This window comes from Lonchura striata, chromosome 5 (assembly GCF_050655825.1).
Source record: "Lonchura striata isolate lonStrDom1 chromosome 5, ASM5065582v1, whole genome shotgun sequence".
Lineage (NCBI taxonomy): Eukaryota > Metazoa > Chordata > Aves > Passeriformes > Estrildidae > Lonchura > Lonchura striata.
The window spans coordinates 28,610,957-28,628,498 of NC_140707.1; the positions used below are offsets into that span (position 1 = coordinate 28,610,957).

Consider the following 17,542-nt stretch of genomic DNA (forward strand, 5'->3'; position numbering starts at 1 on the left):
ATATTGCATTTTGAAATTTAAAGGGGGAAAAAATATGGTAGTTATGGTGGTTATCCCTTGATTTGCAATCCAAGTGTTACTGTTTGATTTAAGTAACAGCTCTTCTGGAAATCATTGTAAATAAGCTCATGCGTATTTCATTTTGCTTTAAAATTTAGTCTTAATTTTAGCAAATTTTATCAGAAGGGAGATATGTGTGTTCAGCAGAAACTAAATAGATAAAAATACAAATTTTTTTAGAGTTACGGCAAAGATATGGAAGATGTTCTGCTGTTTTTTCATGATGAAAAGTGCACAGGCTTTTCTTTAAAACTGAGCACTGTCACATTAATATGCATTAGTTTAACTAAATATCGAGAGATTTAAAATTCATGTTCTCAAATATTTACTTAATTGCCCTGATGCAGATAGTTGCTCGAAAGGGCATAAACTTCCACTCTCATTGGTTAAAAGATAGTTTATGACTTCATAGCCTGTCTTCAAGTCATGCCAAAAATGGAGGAATTACATGATATCTAGATTATCTTAAGGCATGTTAAAAATGTATTAAACTTCTGAGATTTGCAATTTTTATGAGAGATTAATACTCATTTGCATTAATATCTCATCATACTGTCTTTTCAAAAAACAAAGGCTGAAAGTCTTACATTAGTTCTGTTGGTGTACAGTCAATTGAGAGGAGAAAGATTCCTCTGCCCAGAATGAAAAATCAACTCAAAAGTCAGCAGAAGTGTTCTTTGTTCTTCACTTACCTTGGTCCCAATAGATGGAAAAGAGTATATAGTTCATATCTTTATGGGACATCGGAGGTTTGGAGAATTTACTGCTCTGCCATAGATTTTCCTTTAGCATAGTTAACTTCTCCAGTTACAATCCTCCCTGCTAAGGATGGAATTTATGATTTCTTTCATATGAAACTATCTGCTATATTGGGCTTGATAACTGTGCTTCAATAGCTACTACATGCCAAAAAAACTATTCCTGAGCTGTGTTTCTTTTATTTTATAGAAGGTGTTTGGTGTTTAGCTCCTCCTTTTGCCAATACCTTTGATGGTGTTTCTTTAAGCAGCCAAACCACTCATTCATGATAATAGTGGAAATTGTAGGCCTGATGTGATTGTCAGCTAAGGAACCTGAGCATTCTTCTGAGACTACTTGGAAGTGCAGATACTTTTTTTGTGTCTTGTTCTCAGCATCTTGTGAAGCAAAGGGAATCCAATCCAACCTTTTCAGGGTACAGTCTCCTACTATAGTTCATTTATGTAATTGTCTGAACTTCTGGTTCCTTGCAGACAGTTCTGCTTCTGTCTGATATCCTGTTTTTGGTGAGACAGCAGAGGCAGCATTTCATTCCTAAGGCAGTTGCTGACCTGGGTCAGGTCAGTTTTACATCTCCAGAGTCCTGCAGCCTGCAAATTTTGTGCTCTGCCTGACTTAAGTCACTTGGGAGCAGATCTTCCTCTTCACTCGTGTCCTTGTCCCATCCTTGGTGCCTTCTGCTGCTTGCACCCAATGCATGTTCCCTTAATTTATCCTTTGCTACCAAGTGTGTCTTTGCCCCTGCATGGGGCTCAGCCAGGGCATCTTAGCAACCCTGGAAACAGGGCATGAGCACCTGCCTGGCTGAGGTGGAGGCTTGGAGGAACTGCAGTGCTCCTTTCCTGACATAGGGTGAGGAAAAGATGCTTCTGCTGGCTTTTGTGTTTCTTAAATCTGCTGGATGACATTGCTATTGACCTTGGGTTGTGTTGGGATGATTTAAATTCAGGAATGGTTGAAGAGAAATACAAGAAGTAACTGTAAGAGCTAGGAGTGGTATTTAATTGCATTAAGATCATCTGACCTTTTAGAAAAGGATGGAAAAGAAATGTGATTTGTTAATATGTACCTTTTTTAATGAAGGAGGTATAGAAGAATTAAGAATATCAAAGTAGGTGAGTTTGCACTCAGAATTCATTTTCATACTGGAGTGGATCAGACTTCATCTCCTATTCACTGAATTAAGATTAACTGAATCTGACCAGGCTCCAAATCCAGTATAACAGTTTTCATTGGTAATCTGTGTAGCACTGTGTAAATAGAGTTTATTTGTACACTTTGAGCAAGAAGAAGGTCTGTAAAGTTGTTATGATGTGAGTAAAAGGAATCCAAACAAGCCCAACCTGACACACAACAGAAGCAGCATAGTTTTTTAGTTTTTGTTATTTACAGCTGAAGCCAAGCAGCAGATATATTAGTGGATCTGAACTTTGTTCAGCCTCACGTCCAAAGATAAACAGCCCCACTTTTTCAGATGCAGTGCTTATTATGTCAGTTCTTAGAAGAATAGAGCACAGTATTTTATTTGGAGTAATGAATCTGAAAATGCTTCAATCTCAATTGAGTGTTACTTAAACATTTCAGGAAATGGGCCCTTAAACTAGCAGTTCTATCTACAGAGATTTTATTTTTAGGGTGAACCTGCTGGTTCTTGAAACAAGCCTGTAGGGATAAACAAACATTAGTTTTCATCATGTTGAGAAGTATTTTTAAGCAGAAATACTCTCTCATAGCTCAGATTCTGAGACAGAAACTAAGGCAGATTATTGGGTGAGCTGGAGCAGAATGTAAGTTTTTATGTATGGTCTAGGAAGCACTAATACTTTGACAGTTTCTTGATGATACATTGCTTTATAGAAATCTATTAGGACCTGTGTTTCTTCTATGAAGGATGGACATGAAGCTGCTGTAATGTCAGTGCAGTGGTTTGACCCTGACTGAGGAAAGAATCACCTTGGCTTCTCAACAAGGCATATTTTCAATTTTCCTTTAGAAACAGTCATGCTGCTGAACAGCAATGTGTTACTGAAGGCACACAAAGAAATATGCAAACCTTCTGTCTCAATCTAGTTATGTCCTCATTGTCTGAGAAATAGTTTTTGACTTAAAAATCAAGGTCTTGTTTTCTTTAAGGAGATTTTCGTATGTTCATCTCATACCCATCAGTCTGAGTTAAAATCTTAAATATTTAGATAAATGTTCACACCTTTCTGCCTTGTGTGTGATTAATTCTATTCATAGATCAATATCTAACTGTAACTTTGTGGGGTCTTTTTTGGTAAAGAACCACCATTTTGGGTATGCTGAGGAATACAGCATGCATGTATTGCTTTCAGCTGTACTTGACATTCCCATGGATAATTTTCCAGTGTATCACTGTGTAAACTCTCAGGTGGGTCTCCCTATAAAACCTCTTTGAAGTTGATTGTAAGGAGGACTACTAACATGTAAAGCTCTATAAATAGAAATATATATTTCTTATGTTTTCTTCTGTAGCCACAGTAAAGAATCAGAAGGTTTTGATGCTCATTGTTTCTTGAGACAGGAATGCTTCTGAAAAGCTTGACATTGTCTACTGTGTCTCCTGAGATCTGCAAATTAGGAATAATTTTCTGTCTCTCTGCAGTTGTGTCCAGCAAAGTATTATTATTTCCAAATTACTTTGGGAATGCTGAACAAGATGCTCTTTTGAAGAGCCCAGAGTAATGATAGAAATGTCACTGAGGTTCTGCTTGTTTTCATTGGGCTGGTGCATCATGGCAGAAGGTACAAGGTCAGTGGGTTTGTGTGAGGTTGGTGTGGAAGTGCTGAAAAGTGTCATCTATCAAGTCACTAACAAAGTATTGTAAAGAAATCAGTGAGAATGATTTTATAAAACTTACTGAAAGCAATACACCCAGAAAAATTACTATGTTGGAAACCTGTTACTATTAAAATAGTAAAAATAGTTTTATTGACTTTTTAAATTGACAGAGCAAGGTTCAGGCAGCAACAGAGAGATTACTAGAGAAAGATGATGCTTGATTATAGATTTTCATTTCTAGGCTGCTGCTTGGATATTTTATCAGCTAACTGATGGATTTCTCTCTTCAAACTCTGTTTAGAAGCTCTTTTACATTGAATAATCTAAAGACTTAACAGAATTATTTTTGAATAATATACTCCATAGATAGGCTTATAGTGTGCTCTCCACTCCTCTCAGATGCATAAATCTTCAGAGTAAAAATTATTTCAATGTTGGTTCATACTTTTGATTCTCTAGAACATACATAGTAGCTGTCTTTTTCCTGCATAACCTGTTTGCATTTGAAATAATTTAGTGGGATTTGTGTTAATAAAATCTGAATTCTTTAATGTGCAAGCAAGGGATACAGTGCTATGAAACATTACCACCTTTTAAAGTTGGAAGCATATAAATTGTAAATATGGTGTTACTGAGTGGAGAGAGGAGATGAGTAAAAAGGTTTTTAAGTTATCCTGATAGAACCAGTGTGGTGAAAGCTAATTGTTCAGTCTGTTCTTGACATTTTTTACTGCACTGTGTAATGCTATATATATATACATATACACACACACACCCAAATAACATTATGCTGTTAATGACTCTCCTAGGTTTTTTATAAATCTATGCATGCTTTCAAAACTATTTTAAAGGCTAATAGATAGAGATGGTTAAATTGCAGGGCATCTCTGCCTTTTGCAAGCTGCAAACTTTAGGGACTGAGTGATTGAGAACTCAAAATCTGTATAAAATCTCTTTTCTTTTTCAAATTTTTTCCTTTTGTGTTTTATTTAGTACCATTGAAAGCATCTTTTATCAAAACTGTTAGTTTCATGACTAAATCATTCAGTAGCTTATAGGATATTCCAAATGTTTGCATTTGTTTTTTAGAAATTATCTTCTAAGAAGCAGAGAAGGCCAAAAAATTCCCACTTTTAAAACCTTTTTTATAAAATGTCTCCAGATTGTATTGTTTCTTGACATTTTGTCTCACCTAAAAGTAGTAATTTAAGATAAACCTTAAATGTTAAGTGTCATGGTAGCTAAAATTAAGCATTAAATAAAAGGGGGTTTGACTTACAGGTTATATATACAACCCCTCTGAAAAATCTTGTTTTGAAGATGGGAATCTTCCCATTCACAGAATGGGGAAAAGCAGTGGGGAAATGGACTGGTACTTTTTTAGAAGTTCTGAGAATGTTATTAGGTGTACTCCTGTGAAAACTAATTTGGAGCTATTTCTGTCTATTTGTTTTGCATCAGAAATTGGAACTCTTGAGCTCTAGAATACAGTCTTTTGTGTGACTTCTTTTACTTTTATTAAGAGATTCAGCTCCCTACAAAGGGGGAAGATGGGCCCTGTCCAGCTGAGTCTAAAGCTTGCCTTGCATAGGCACTATTGATAGTTATGGAGATACAATTCCTGGTAGGTTTACATTTTAATAACTAAGCCTATTGTAGCTGAAGAAAACGGAAAAGAAAATGTGTGGCATAGATTTTCAGGGTGAGCAGTATTTGGTATTTGACTGAATCTCTCAGATTTGATACAGTGGAAGTGGAAACACAATTTTCTGTAGCAGAAGAAAATGGTCCTTCATCCTGATTAGAGATCTGTTGCTTCTAATAGAGTTTTGTTCATGTGAGAACTGGGGAGAAAATATAAAGTGTTAGAAAAGAGCATTAAAATGCAATGTATGCTCAGTAGTGGTTTCCTTTTCACTAAAGTTTTTTGGTTGAAGAGTAATTCAGGACTAGTAAAGCAAAACACCCAAAGATTAAAAAGTTTAACTTCATAAATAAAGCCTAGTCTAAGAATTAAATACAAAGCTATCTCTTCCTAGAATGTAAATTTTTTGTTGCAAAAGATATACTAGAGACTGGTTTCTTTATATTGTCAGTGAAAAAAAACCATTATCCATGAAGATAAATACCTTCTTCAGGGGGACTAAAGATTGTGGGTCTTACCTTAACATACTCCAGGGCCGAGCCATTTTTCATGTTTTGGAAGAAAAGCATCTAAGAAAAGGAACACCAGGCATAAATCCTGAGAATCTTTAATCTGGTTCCTTTATTTATTCACTGAATAAAGTAAAGTGCAATGCTGTGTAGATGTAGCCACATTAGGGTTGTTCATAGGGCTGTCTTCAGCAGGACAGTCTTTACAGCAACTCCATAATATGTATGTTTTGGCTTCTCCTTTAGTTTGCAGAAGGGAATGTTTGTTTTAACCCAGAGTGTTTGCAACCAGGAGTATCTGTCACACAAATAATAATTCTTCTCTGAATACCAGGAAGTGCCCATTTTGACAGAGGCATGGCCATTTAAATGAGCCAGAATGGCACTTGTCCATGTCAGAACATGTATGTGCAAGGTGGACATGCAGGTGACACTGGCCTTTTGTTACTATTCCTGATGATCCATGCAGATCTATCATTTCTATATGTTGCATTGGTGCTTCAGTAGAGGCTGGCATCAATAATCCAGATACTTCAACCATGCTGACCTTGTTTCAGGCTAGCACCATAGAAACAACATGACTTGCTCTGCAAATGGTCACAAACTTCCCAGGAAATATGTAGTGCAAGGCTGTGAAACTGAGTTTTCAGTGTTATTCATTCTCTTAACTGCTGAGGCAGCTTGGTAAAAGAAGAAAGGTAGTAAGTTAGGAGCTGATGGATGAGGAATTAGTCTGGATAGCAGTATAAAAGCAGAAGTGAACTGGCACAGAGGCAGTAGAAAGAGGGATAAATTAAAAAGAGAGGATGAAAAACTAGCAATAAATACAAGGTGAAAGGTATAGAGTGAAATGAGGGGTGAAAAAAAGGAAAACTGGCTGTGGTGAGCTTCTTGCCTCTTTCTTTTTCCTTTTTGAGAACCCGAAAATTTATCTAGAATTCTGCTATCCCTTTTCTTGTTCAGTGTGATGGCAAATTTTGGTTTTCTTTTTATTCATTTATTTATTCATTTATTTTAACCAGTGCATGTCAAATATTTGTTGAGTCAAGTACTGCCCCAGCTAAGAGATAATGTATTAGGAGTGCCTGGTGAGCATTAGTTTGAGTCAAGCAAGTGTGTTGTGATAGAGCTGCTGCAGTTTTACACAGGAATCTTTCCACTTATGATGCATATGGTAGGATTCTACAGAGATAATAGGATAATATGGCATATCTTGGAGTTCTTGCCTTCTTTGTTTTACTGAAAGAAAAGGAATCAAGTAAAGGAAAAACTCATGGCTACAAGAAGGGAACAGGTTATTCCCAAGTTCGGGCAATAGAAAACCCATGGGAAACAGATGTGGTTTGCTGACACACCTCTTCCCAACTCTTCACAGCTGATGGAAATTTTTTAATAAGAAATAGGATGATTACAAGGAAATGTGTTCATCCAAATCCTATAATAAGAAGAGAAATTATTCCAAGAATGAGACCAGCTGTAGTGGGAGATGGCTTTGATAGACCTTTCAAAAAGAGATGGCCAAAGATGCAGGTTAAAATAATGCAGAAGAGACAGGGGAATGAGACTTGGTTTTGTGTGACACCTGTGTGGCCTCTATCACTGGCAGTAGCTTGCCATCTTCTGGTCTTCTGACATGTGGCAGCCAGCAGCTGTTTCTGTTTTGCAGTCAGAAATGCAGACACTGCCTCTGCACTGAGAGAATATTTGAGCTATAAATTTACAGCATACCAGCTCTTGCACCCCCGTACCCCTTGCAGAGTTTTGGGTCCAAGTAGTACTCTATCCTCACTTTGTGTCAGGGGAGATAGGTCATGCCATGTTCAAAATGTCCATGCAAGAAAATAATACGAAGAAGCCAGTGATGGGGAAAATTCATATGCAGAATTACTTATCAGTGAACTTTCCTTGACAATTCCAGTTTTAGAAGATTAGCTAAGCCCCTTTTCTAGAAGAACTTTCCTGATGACATAAGCCTCATAGTGGAGGACACAGCTGTATGCAGCCTAGGAATGACTTCAGTTCCTGTGCTTTGGCATATGGATTTTAGACTGTAGAAATATTAAAACAGTGCCTTCAAGTGTCCTTGCAGATTTGTTACTCGATGAACATTAATTCATTCACAGAGTCACACACAATCAGAGAATGAAAAAGAGGCCACTGAAGGCCATCTGGCCCAAGTTCCCTGCTCCAGGGACCATATTACTGAGGATGGTGCCCTGATACCTTTTGAATATCTCCAGGGAAGGAGACTTCACAGCCTCTCTGGGCAATCTGTTCTAGTGATTGGTCACCCACATAGTAAAGTGTTTGCTCATATTCAGGTGGAAGTTTCTGTGCATCAGTTTCTGCCCATTGCCTCTTGTCCTATTGCTTGGCACCACCTTGTTGCTGTTGAGGATATCCATATCACCTCCTGACACTCTCCCTTCAGATATTTATATGCAATGCTTTAGAAAAAAAATAGCCTAAAAATGTGAACATGAAATTGTAAAGTGGTTAAGGAAATTAGTTGTCAACAAGAAGATATTTTATATCATGTTCAACATCTAAACATGGTAAAATTGCCCTTTCAGAAATTTCTGCAATGTAATTCCATAACTGCTTCTTAGAAAAGTTAATTCCTTATTATGTTTTTAATTTGTAGGTACATTGAAACCTTGAAGGAACACAAGCCAAAAATTGTCTGGGATGAAAAAATTGCTGAACACTACTTTGAATACAAAAAGTAAGTTACATTTATTAACTTACCATTCTGCAAATATTTTTGGGCATGGGCCAATGGCTGCAGTGTGCAGCTGAATCCAGAAAATGGAAATTCTGCTGATTGTGATCTGTTTGTCAACACTGAACTGCAGCATAAAAGAGTGTTTTGGGTGAGAGGGGAAAATCAAAGAAGGATTAATGAAATTACATAAACTAGAATAATCTTTAGAAGAGAAGTCTGATGAGTCATATCTTTAGAAATTATCCATCAAAGTTATCTATTAAGTGTCAGTTAATCAGAGGCTCTGAGATGAGTACTGGGAGCCATATAATAACTCAGCCAAAAATAGTTCTGAGAAAAATCTATGGTACAAGAGCCTGGTTTCACAAGTCTTACTGCTAAGATTATTTAAGTGAAGAACTTCCACTAGATGGAATAGACTGTAAAGAAATGTAATAGATGTAAAACTAAATGACTTCCAGATAAAGTTTTTGAAAGAACTGAGAACATTAAGGGTAATAATATTCTTTGTCCTCCCTTGTTCATCATGAAATGACAAGAGGATTCCTGATCTAGAAGAATCTATTTAAAATAGATTTAAATGAAACCAGCAACATCTTATTACTCCTATGATAATTGGCTATTTTTATGCAAATATATCAAAATATGCAAAATGATACAAACAAATCCTACTACTCCTGCAAAGCTGTGTCTTTTATTTTACTCAATGCATTGTTAATGTGAAGATAAACCACTGAAAGGAAGAGCAAAACACATTTTAGAAGCTTTTAATAAAAACAATCAAAACTTTTTATTTCCAAAACAACCTTGTCTGAAATATTTTTAATTACTTAAAAAAACCCACCCAACCAATAAACAAAAACCAAACCTAAACCTACAAATCACCTACCTTTGTATTTTTAGTTTAATTTTCAAGGTATTTCTCAGTCTGTAATTTTCTTTTGACTTTTATTTATCAGGGAAAAAAAATCCGTTCACCAGTGTTTAGATTTGTTTTCTGTGATTGTACAAAAGGATTGGGATCTGTATGCTTTCATTTTTAATTATTTGGTGTCCTGTTGCAAAATTACTTTCTACCAAGCAATTACAGATTTTTGTGTTAACTAAAAAGGAATAAATCATAAGCTCTGTTTTAATGATCTTTAATGTCCAACCCTTTTGGAGACACAATGAACACTAGATGAAAGCTTGCTCTCAAAAGTGTAACTCTGAGGACTCTGTTTGAGTGGCACGCTTCTGGGATTCATGTCCAAATCACATTTCTTACATGGCAAAATGAACTTGTGGCAGAGGGATAGCTTGCCAGTAGCACTTCCCCTTTCTTTTGAAGCCAGCCTTTGGAGGTTTTTGTGTGGGGCTTCCTGGAGGAATTTTTGATGCATGAAGCCCACTCTGTCTAAAAATCACTCTAAACTTTACTTATGCTGTGCTTGGCAGTCAGCTGTGTGGTTCAGCTGGCTGCAGGGGAGGGTTATTTAAGGAACTCTTTTTCAGTTACCACTTTGTTTTGCAAAGGTTCAATTATCTTGGACAGGGATGGCAGCCAGGCCTGAAATATGTATGCTTCCCTGGTGAAGCCTCTCACCTGGAAATCTTGCACATCTGCAGTGGCTGAGAAATGAAATCATGAATCTTTAAGCAAAGCACAGCTAATGATTTCAACAGGCAGAGACTGTCTGTTACAAATAGTTGCAGAAATCTGACTGCTTGTCCCAGTGCACAGGCAAGTATTCACTTATATAAGTTGTGAGACTTTAGGAGCAATTCCTTCTTGGTCTGCCCATGCATTCTACTTTTTCTCCTGGCCTAAGTGGTAATGTGGTGCTGTGGGACCCCTTGTAACTCATCCTTCTCATTACTAGGGGTTTAAAATGCCACCTTGGTATTTGTGCTCAATATAGCTTGTCCTGTCTGTATATTTTATACTGCTGGCAGTTAATTTAGCCTTAAAGATAATAATTCAGAGAATTGGAGAAAATATTTCACAGTTTGCATCAGAAAACCAAACGTTTTCATCTTTTTCAGATGCACATTTAGCAGGCACAACTGCATGTTACAATCTGACAGTTTTGTCATCCAGTTGCAACAAAACATCTCAGTGTTTACTATGTTACGGTATCAAACCATCTCTGTTGTGAGATCTCTTCTTGGATCTTCTCTTTTCACTGTCAGCCTTTTCAGAGTATCACAGAATCTCAGAATGGTTAAGTTTGGAAGGGACAAACCTGCTTTGGAATTTTAACCTTAGTTTAAAATCCTGTTATCTATCAAAGCTACTGTGACTATTTGGTTTTCTTGTTTTGCAGAAAAAAGGGAGGAAAACATGCAGTCTTCTACCCAACACTGAAGGTAGGTGCCACTTTCTCAGGTCAGAGGGCTGTAAGAGGACAGAGATGTTTACTTGACCTGTTGCATTATTGAGACATTTCAGAAAATGTTGAACTGGGTTTTGGCTTTTGTGAAAGAAGTTTGCCCTCATGTGAATGTTATGTAAATTGTTATGATTCAAAGATGCAGCTGCTGCAAGAAGGTTGGTTTTTTCTCTCATGCATAATGGGGTTTTGGGATCTCTGAAGATAAAGCATGTCTGGAGATAAGACCAGGACAAACCGGTGCTGTAAAGGATCTATTCAAGTGCACAGCTCATGTACTATCAGATATGTTGTTAGCAGATTCTCAGATGAGATACCAGAAAAGAAATTTTCCTTCTCATCGTGGTGGCTGGAAGCTTGGAGAACTTTTGCCTTCCTTTGTAACAGGGTCCTGTTTCTCCCTGTCAGCCTGCATCACCCTGTTTTCTTCAGTTCTGTGGAACAGAACTTCAGTATGTGGAACATACTTTAGTGTTTTGAAAACTTCTACATAATAGTCTGCAGTAGAGCAGAATGCAGAATAAAATGGTTAATTACAGCCTTAGTTCATAGGAAATTATCTTTAGACTTTCTCAAATTAAACTGAAAAAGAACTGAAAAGGCCAGCGTATTAAACCTCTGCTGGCTTTTAGTATTGGAATGGAATCACTTCTGTAGTGAAATTGCGTTGTGTTTACAGAGACCAGAGACTTTTTTTAATGATTAAACTAGTATGAAATTATCTAAAGCTCTGTTTTCCTGGATTGTTATCTTAAGCACCATGAGTAAAAGGATATTTCCCCTCATTAATCCAATATGGATGGAAGTACTATCACATATGGGATATTACCTACCACATCTCTGTTCTTGCTAGTGCTGCCTGTCTGAGAGTTAGAAAGTTTCATTGTGAATGTATCAGAGAAAAGATAGCTTGTGCTGTTACGCTGTTTTCTTCAGCCTCAGGGAAGGATTTCACCCTGCCATTGTCAGTACTAACCAAGTTAAGAAAACTCATTCCTGTATATTTCTTTCATTATTTCTTCTCTAACAGATCACTACCCAACTGTAGTGATTGGTGAATGCATGGAAATGTTTTTGTTGTTTTTTTTTTTTTTTCATTTTCAACATTCTTGTAATAGTTTGAGATGTGTTTCCTGGTCAAGATGGCTGGTAAACACTGAATGTTATTACCTCATGAAAAATGCATTTCTTTCCCCTTTTAATGTTATACTCACTGATAGGTTGCTCAAAATTAGTTTGTTCAAGACTAGTTAAAGCAGTCATGAATGCCAGGCCCAGTGGATCTGTTAATGATGCTGTGATACTTTTTCTTGTTTCCCATGGAAATGATTTTTAAACACATCCCTAGTATGAACAGTTTAAACACTGCATCACTGTAGTTCAAGGTAGAAAAACCTGAGAGCAAGATTGAAAAATAATTATTTTTGTTTGAATTGAAATAAAAGGCAGAACATGAATTGTGGCATTACTTCCCTTGTTAACCCATGGCTAAACTAACTGATCTAAATCAATGGCTAGAACTTAAATAGAGATGCTTTTAATTATTATCTCCAAGAATGTCTTTAAAATAGAATTTTTGTAATGTAAATTGTGACTCTGTCCTGGGATATGGCAAGGGTAGGCAAGAGATCTTGATGGTATTTGACAAATCGTTCTGATTGTCTTCAGTGATAAAGTTTTATTTTACCCCTGAGATATTTCTGGGAAGAGTTAGAATTTCTGTACATTGTGAAATGATAGGCTAAATTAGAATAGTCCTTTGCATAGTTCATAAATCTGATTTATTTCTGTGGCATTTTGTCAATTTAGCTGGTAATCTTTTATTAGGTCATTGAATTAACTGGTACGATTAACTGTCTTTGACTGAATTATTGCTTGCTAACCAGAGAGTATTTGAAATACAGACAAGGTTTTTCAGTAGCTGGTTCAAGGGTAGATGTTTTTAAATGGTCTGATAATGGCATGAAGAGATGGCAGTATGGAGTGTCTGATATCTCTGACTGAGACATGATTGCTTTATGTGTCTTGTCTTTCTCTTAGTCCATCCAGTTGCGCTTGGAGCTTGCAAAAGAACTGGGCACTGGAATATCCATCTGGGAACTGGGACAAGGCCTGGACTATTTTTATGATCTACTTTAAAATGAGAGATGATCTTAGAAAGACTTTATTTGCTTCACTGAGGCTCCACCTTCAATTAATCTGGGTATCCTGGAGAGGTGATTTTTAAAACATTTTTTGTAATTTATATCATATCTGTATTAAACTTGCCTTTTTTTTCCCAATAAAGAATCCTTTTTGATTTGCCACACAGACATGATTCTTGGTATCTGATAAAATTCAGAGTAAAAAATCCAAAGAAATTTCTCTTAAAGCACCAGAATTCCAAGTCAGTGAAAACAGACCAACATAGCTGGATGGAGTCAGAGTTGAGAATATTTTCTGAAACGTTTTCTAAAAGAAGTAAAATGAGGAAGTTGATGCCATCTGATCAGAGTTTAAGATGGCGACCTTTGAAATAGCTACTGGTAATAACCAAGATAAGAGAACAAATAAATCCATCATATTACACCCAGCAAATTTAAAATCTGCTGGACACTCTGCATCTTGCTGTCTTCTGGTAAGGTAAGTGAACATAAAATGTCAGGAGGGGTGGCCAATTAGAAGACTTTCCCTCAAGCTGGTAGAAAATCAAGCCCTGACAAGCTAAGCTGTTGGCTCTGTTTGTTTTGTAAATTCCTTAAGTAGTTCAAAGTCACAGTAATTTCAATTTATGACCTGTTTCTAAATCAGTTCTAGTACAAAAGATGCTCTGTAATTTCTCTAGCTGGCTTAGCCACCAAGCTGGCCCTACAGCATGCTGCATTAGTGGCCAGTTTGTGGGAACTGTAACATTCAGCAACAAAGGCTCTAATGGTAATCATGGAGTCCATGTCCCCAGCAGACAGAGCCCCAGCAGCTCTGACAGCCCCTTGACTTCAGCAGGCGCTGTGAATGTCATCAGCACCTTTGTGCATGAAGCTGTCATTCTTCAGCTGCACACATTGGTGCTTTTGTCTCCGTAATATGGGTTTTTTAGGAACCCAACAGCTGTAAAAACCCATCAGTTTAAAAGTAAAGCCAAGAAATTGTGTGCCTGCCTCTTGGTTTATAGTATTTGTGTTTGTAGAAATCCACAGGCTTCAAGGCAATTTCTTCTAAGGAACTAAGAGGTGCTGGGAATTTGATGAGGGTGTCATTGGTCACCAGCAGAGACTCAGGCAAAGAGCTCTCTACTCCCACTGGTGTTCTTCTTGCCACTTAGAGTTGTCACAAAGATGACTGCACTCTTCTGTTCACATCCACCCTTCCCAGTAATTAATCTCAGCAGGGAATTTATCTGCCCCTGCTGTTTTCAGCAGAATAAATCCCACTGTAATCCACTATTGATTAAAGAACTATTGATCTTCACCTTTCTGATTTAGTTCTGGCATCTCTCGACTTCTCACATTGCGAGCATCCAGCTGGGGTAACTAATCAGGTTTCTTTCTTCCATACCATTAATAGTAAGATAATTTGCTACATGAATCCTTGTGTTCAATTAACTTGAACTTTTTAGTTCATTCAAAAGCAATTTAAAGTCGCTCTGGCAATGCTATCTAGAATAGTACAAGAGTTAAATTCTATTACACTGTTTTATCTACTTTCAGTGGCACTATTGAACCACAATGACTCAGAAAAAAATACTCAGAAAACGGGTTATGTTCTGAAATGGTATCCATTTTTATATTAGCTAGTAGGTAGCTTCCAAAATTGGATGTGGAGAAGAAAATGATATTTCATTTTAGCTTGTTTCTTCTCCAGAAAAGATATACATAATTTATCACAATTTTCATTTTGTTTATATTCTGTGATGATTTTTTGTGAGGTACATGATCTGTCTCTGAGTACAGCTGTGTTAGAAAGAAATGTCTTTTCCATCCTTGGAGGTAGAAAAAATACCTCTGTGTTTCAAAAAGATAAAAATATCCCTTGCTGTTTCCTGAAAAATAAATACCAGGTAAGAAGTACCACATGGGATTTTGAGCCATCCATGGTATATTGGTGCTTAAGGCCAAGAATGTTGCCTTTGTCTCTAAAGGCAAAACATGTTTATTGCATTAGAAATAATATTCTAAAAGAAACAAAGTTGAAATTATTCTTAATAATTAAATTCTCTGTTAAAAAAAAAAAAAAAGAAAAGAAGAAATGAGCATTAGAAGGGCTGTGAGGTCCAGAATGAATGCAGAACAGCTTCTGGTGGGTTGGTCTTGCATTTCCCTAATTTTTCAATATGTGGGAATGTCAGGCTGTCTTGTAATAACAGAGAATAGAGGAATCACTGAGCCACAAGGAAAACAGCTTTCTTTTGAAATTTTCACCTCAACACATTTATGAAGAGATGACACAGGAGAGAGATGCTGGTATGAAAGGGGGTCCTGCAGAGCATCTCCTTTTATGACAAGTGCAGAAAACTGCATGAGGGGCAGAAGGTAGGAGGGAGTGCTGAAGTGGCAATTCATTATTTATTCCTAAATAAAAAAAGCAAGCTTTCCTAAAATGAGGTACTTGGCATAGAAAGGCCAAATATACTGGACATAAAGGATCAAAAATATGACTGGGGAGAAATATTTAGTGTTTCTATTAAAATAATTTACACCTAGTATAGCAAGCAGTGAAATGGAAGTGTTTATTTGAATACAGTATATTATCATTAAGTTTTCTAAGATACATTTAAAAATAAAGTTTCCTGTATATGGGCTCTGTTGCAAGAAAAATTTCTTTGTTGCACAAAATTTCCTCTTTTGCAAGAAAAAATTTCCCTGTATGTGTATAAGATCTCAAGCACTATGAATATAAAAGTGTCTTTACATTCTCTACCTGATGCCAAGTGGAGATTTTTTCCAACTGACATTTGCTCTTGTATTTCTGGGTGATTTTCTTTTTGGGGTGGGACTTACACAGGGTAGATAAATAAATACATTTTTTCTGCACAATTTTTATTGCATTCATTGAGAAAAAGAAATAGCAGCTGATTCTGTTGCATCTGGCTTTTGATATGAAGCTGGTATTTTTATTGTCAGTTATCATCACACACATCATTTTAACAGGTATTGGGCAGGGTTTGTGTACATCTAAATATCTTACCAAGACAGAAAAGAGGACTTACCTGGGTGCTTGTAGGACCACATGGACCATTCTTTTGGGATAACAGCATCCCATCTTATCTCCTGTGGTGTTATCTGGAAAACTAGACCTAGCATAGTAATGCTATCTTTGTAATGAGAAGCAGATTTAACAGAGAATTGTGGAATATAAGCTGTTTTACTTGTCTCATTGTGAGGTGCTACTCTTCAAGAAAAATTACTGTAGTATTTCATGTTATAGTTTCTTTTTTTGTCATATATAGGTGTGAAACTGCAGAACCAAGTGTAGCTTCCAGGTAAGAAAGTTGGGAGATAAAGAGAAGAGATAACATGATAAAGTAGACCAAAGGATGGCAATACTAAAACAGGTTCTCTAACCACTTAGTAATAAAGAACTGTTGAGTGAGTTGTAACAATTTAGTGTTTATGAGCTCAAGCAAAAATATGAAATGCTTTTTTCATTTCTGCTGTGAGCTACCAGTGGTAATTATTTGTAAGAGTGGGGGAAGTGTTTTGTGTATGCTCATCTGTGGAGACTGCAAAGCTAATGGATGTTCACAGGAACTGTAATTACAGACTCTCCTGAATTTGGGACATGTCTTTTGAAGTTTATTGTTTTGATTAATACACAGAACAGTACTGTGACTTCAGTTAAACAAATGGCAGCACAAAGCAGATGGATTCTACCTCTGTAGCTTGAAGAGGTTGTATGCAGCTATTTCCTGAAAATAACATTTCTTCAGTGATCGCTTTTATATGTAATAAGTGCAAATTAAGTAAGCCTGAATTGGTGTTTTGTAGTCTGCCAGGCAATCACTTTGATAGTCTGCACTGGGGAAAAACATATCATCTCTTTAGAAAAAAACCTAGCATAATATGAAAAACAACTGGAATAGAACTGGATTAATGCTACTTACTCAAACAGTTGCAAAAATAATTAACATCACTTATCTTGTTAGTGATGTTATGAAATTAAAAGCAAAGTGTGTTTTCAAATGTATTCTATTGGAATGAGAACATTATAACAAAATGTTATTTTGCAAAAAAAATGCGAATGAATGGAACTTAAGACTCAAAATTGGAAACAGTTTGTTGTTTTACTTTCCTACTTATATCAGTTACCTTTTCTGGATATATTTCAATGTTTAATTTGTTACAGTGTAACTGACAATTGCTTTAGTAAAGATACTATAGAAAAACTTGTATGCTATTTTTTCTAGAAGCAAACAAGGAAGTTTCTTACAAACTCTTAATGAAATAAACTTTGACTTCCAGCACATTAGAACTTATTCTCCATTTAACTGCTGAGACCAAAGCAGATGGCACTTTCAAGCTGCCTTCATGTGGCACATAGATTATCATATTTTATTCCATCATTATGTTGAATTCAAATAAAGTAAAATTTAGCAATTTTCTAGTGTGGGAAGACAGAACATAAACCAAAACCCTGTCCCTTTGTGTGTGAATTTGCAGGTGGGAGCAGAGTTTAATCACAGGCCATTCATTG

At 36.4% G+C, this 17,542-nt stretch overlaps 1 protein-coding gene across 7 annotated transcripts in view; it reads left to right on the forward strand.

The window, feature by feature from the left end:
• CHID1 (chitinase domain containing 1) overlaps positions 1–13,183 on the forward strand; it is a 95,193-nt gene extending 82,010 nt beyond the window's left edge. For all 7 annotated transcript variants that reach the window (XM_021555174.3, XM_085581591.1, XM_085581593.1 and 4 more), the window contains 3 exons: positions 8,421–8,501; positions 10,808–10,850; positions 12,914–13,183. In XM_021555174.3, the coding sequence (XP_021410849.3) occupies positions 8,421–8,501; positions 10,808–10,850; positions 12,914–13,012 (223 nt within the window). In that variant the 3' untranslated portion in view covers positions 13,013–13,183. The remainder of the gene's footprint in view (positions 1–8,420; positions 8,502–10,807; positions 10,851–12,913) is intronic.
• Positions 13,184–17,542: the final 4,359 nt, after the last annotated feature.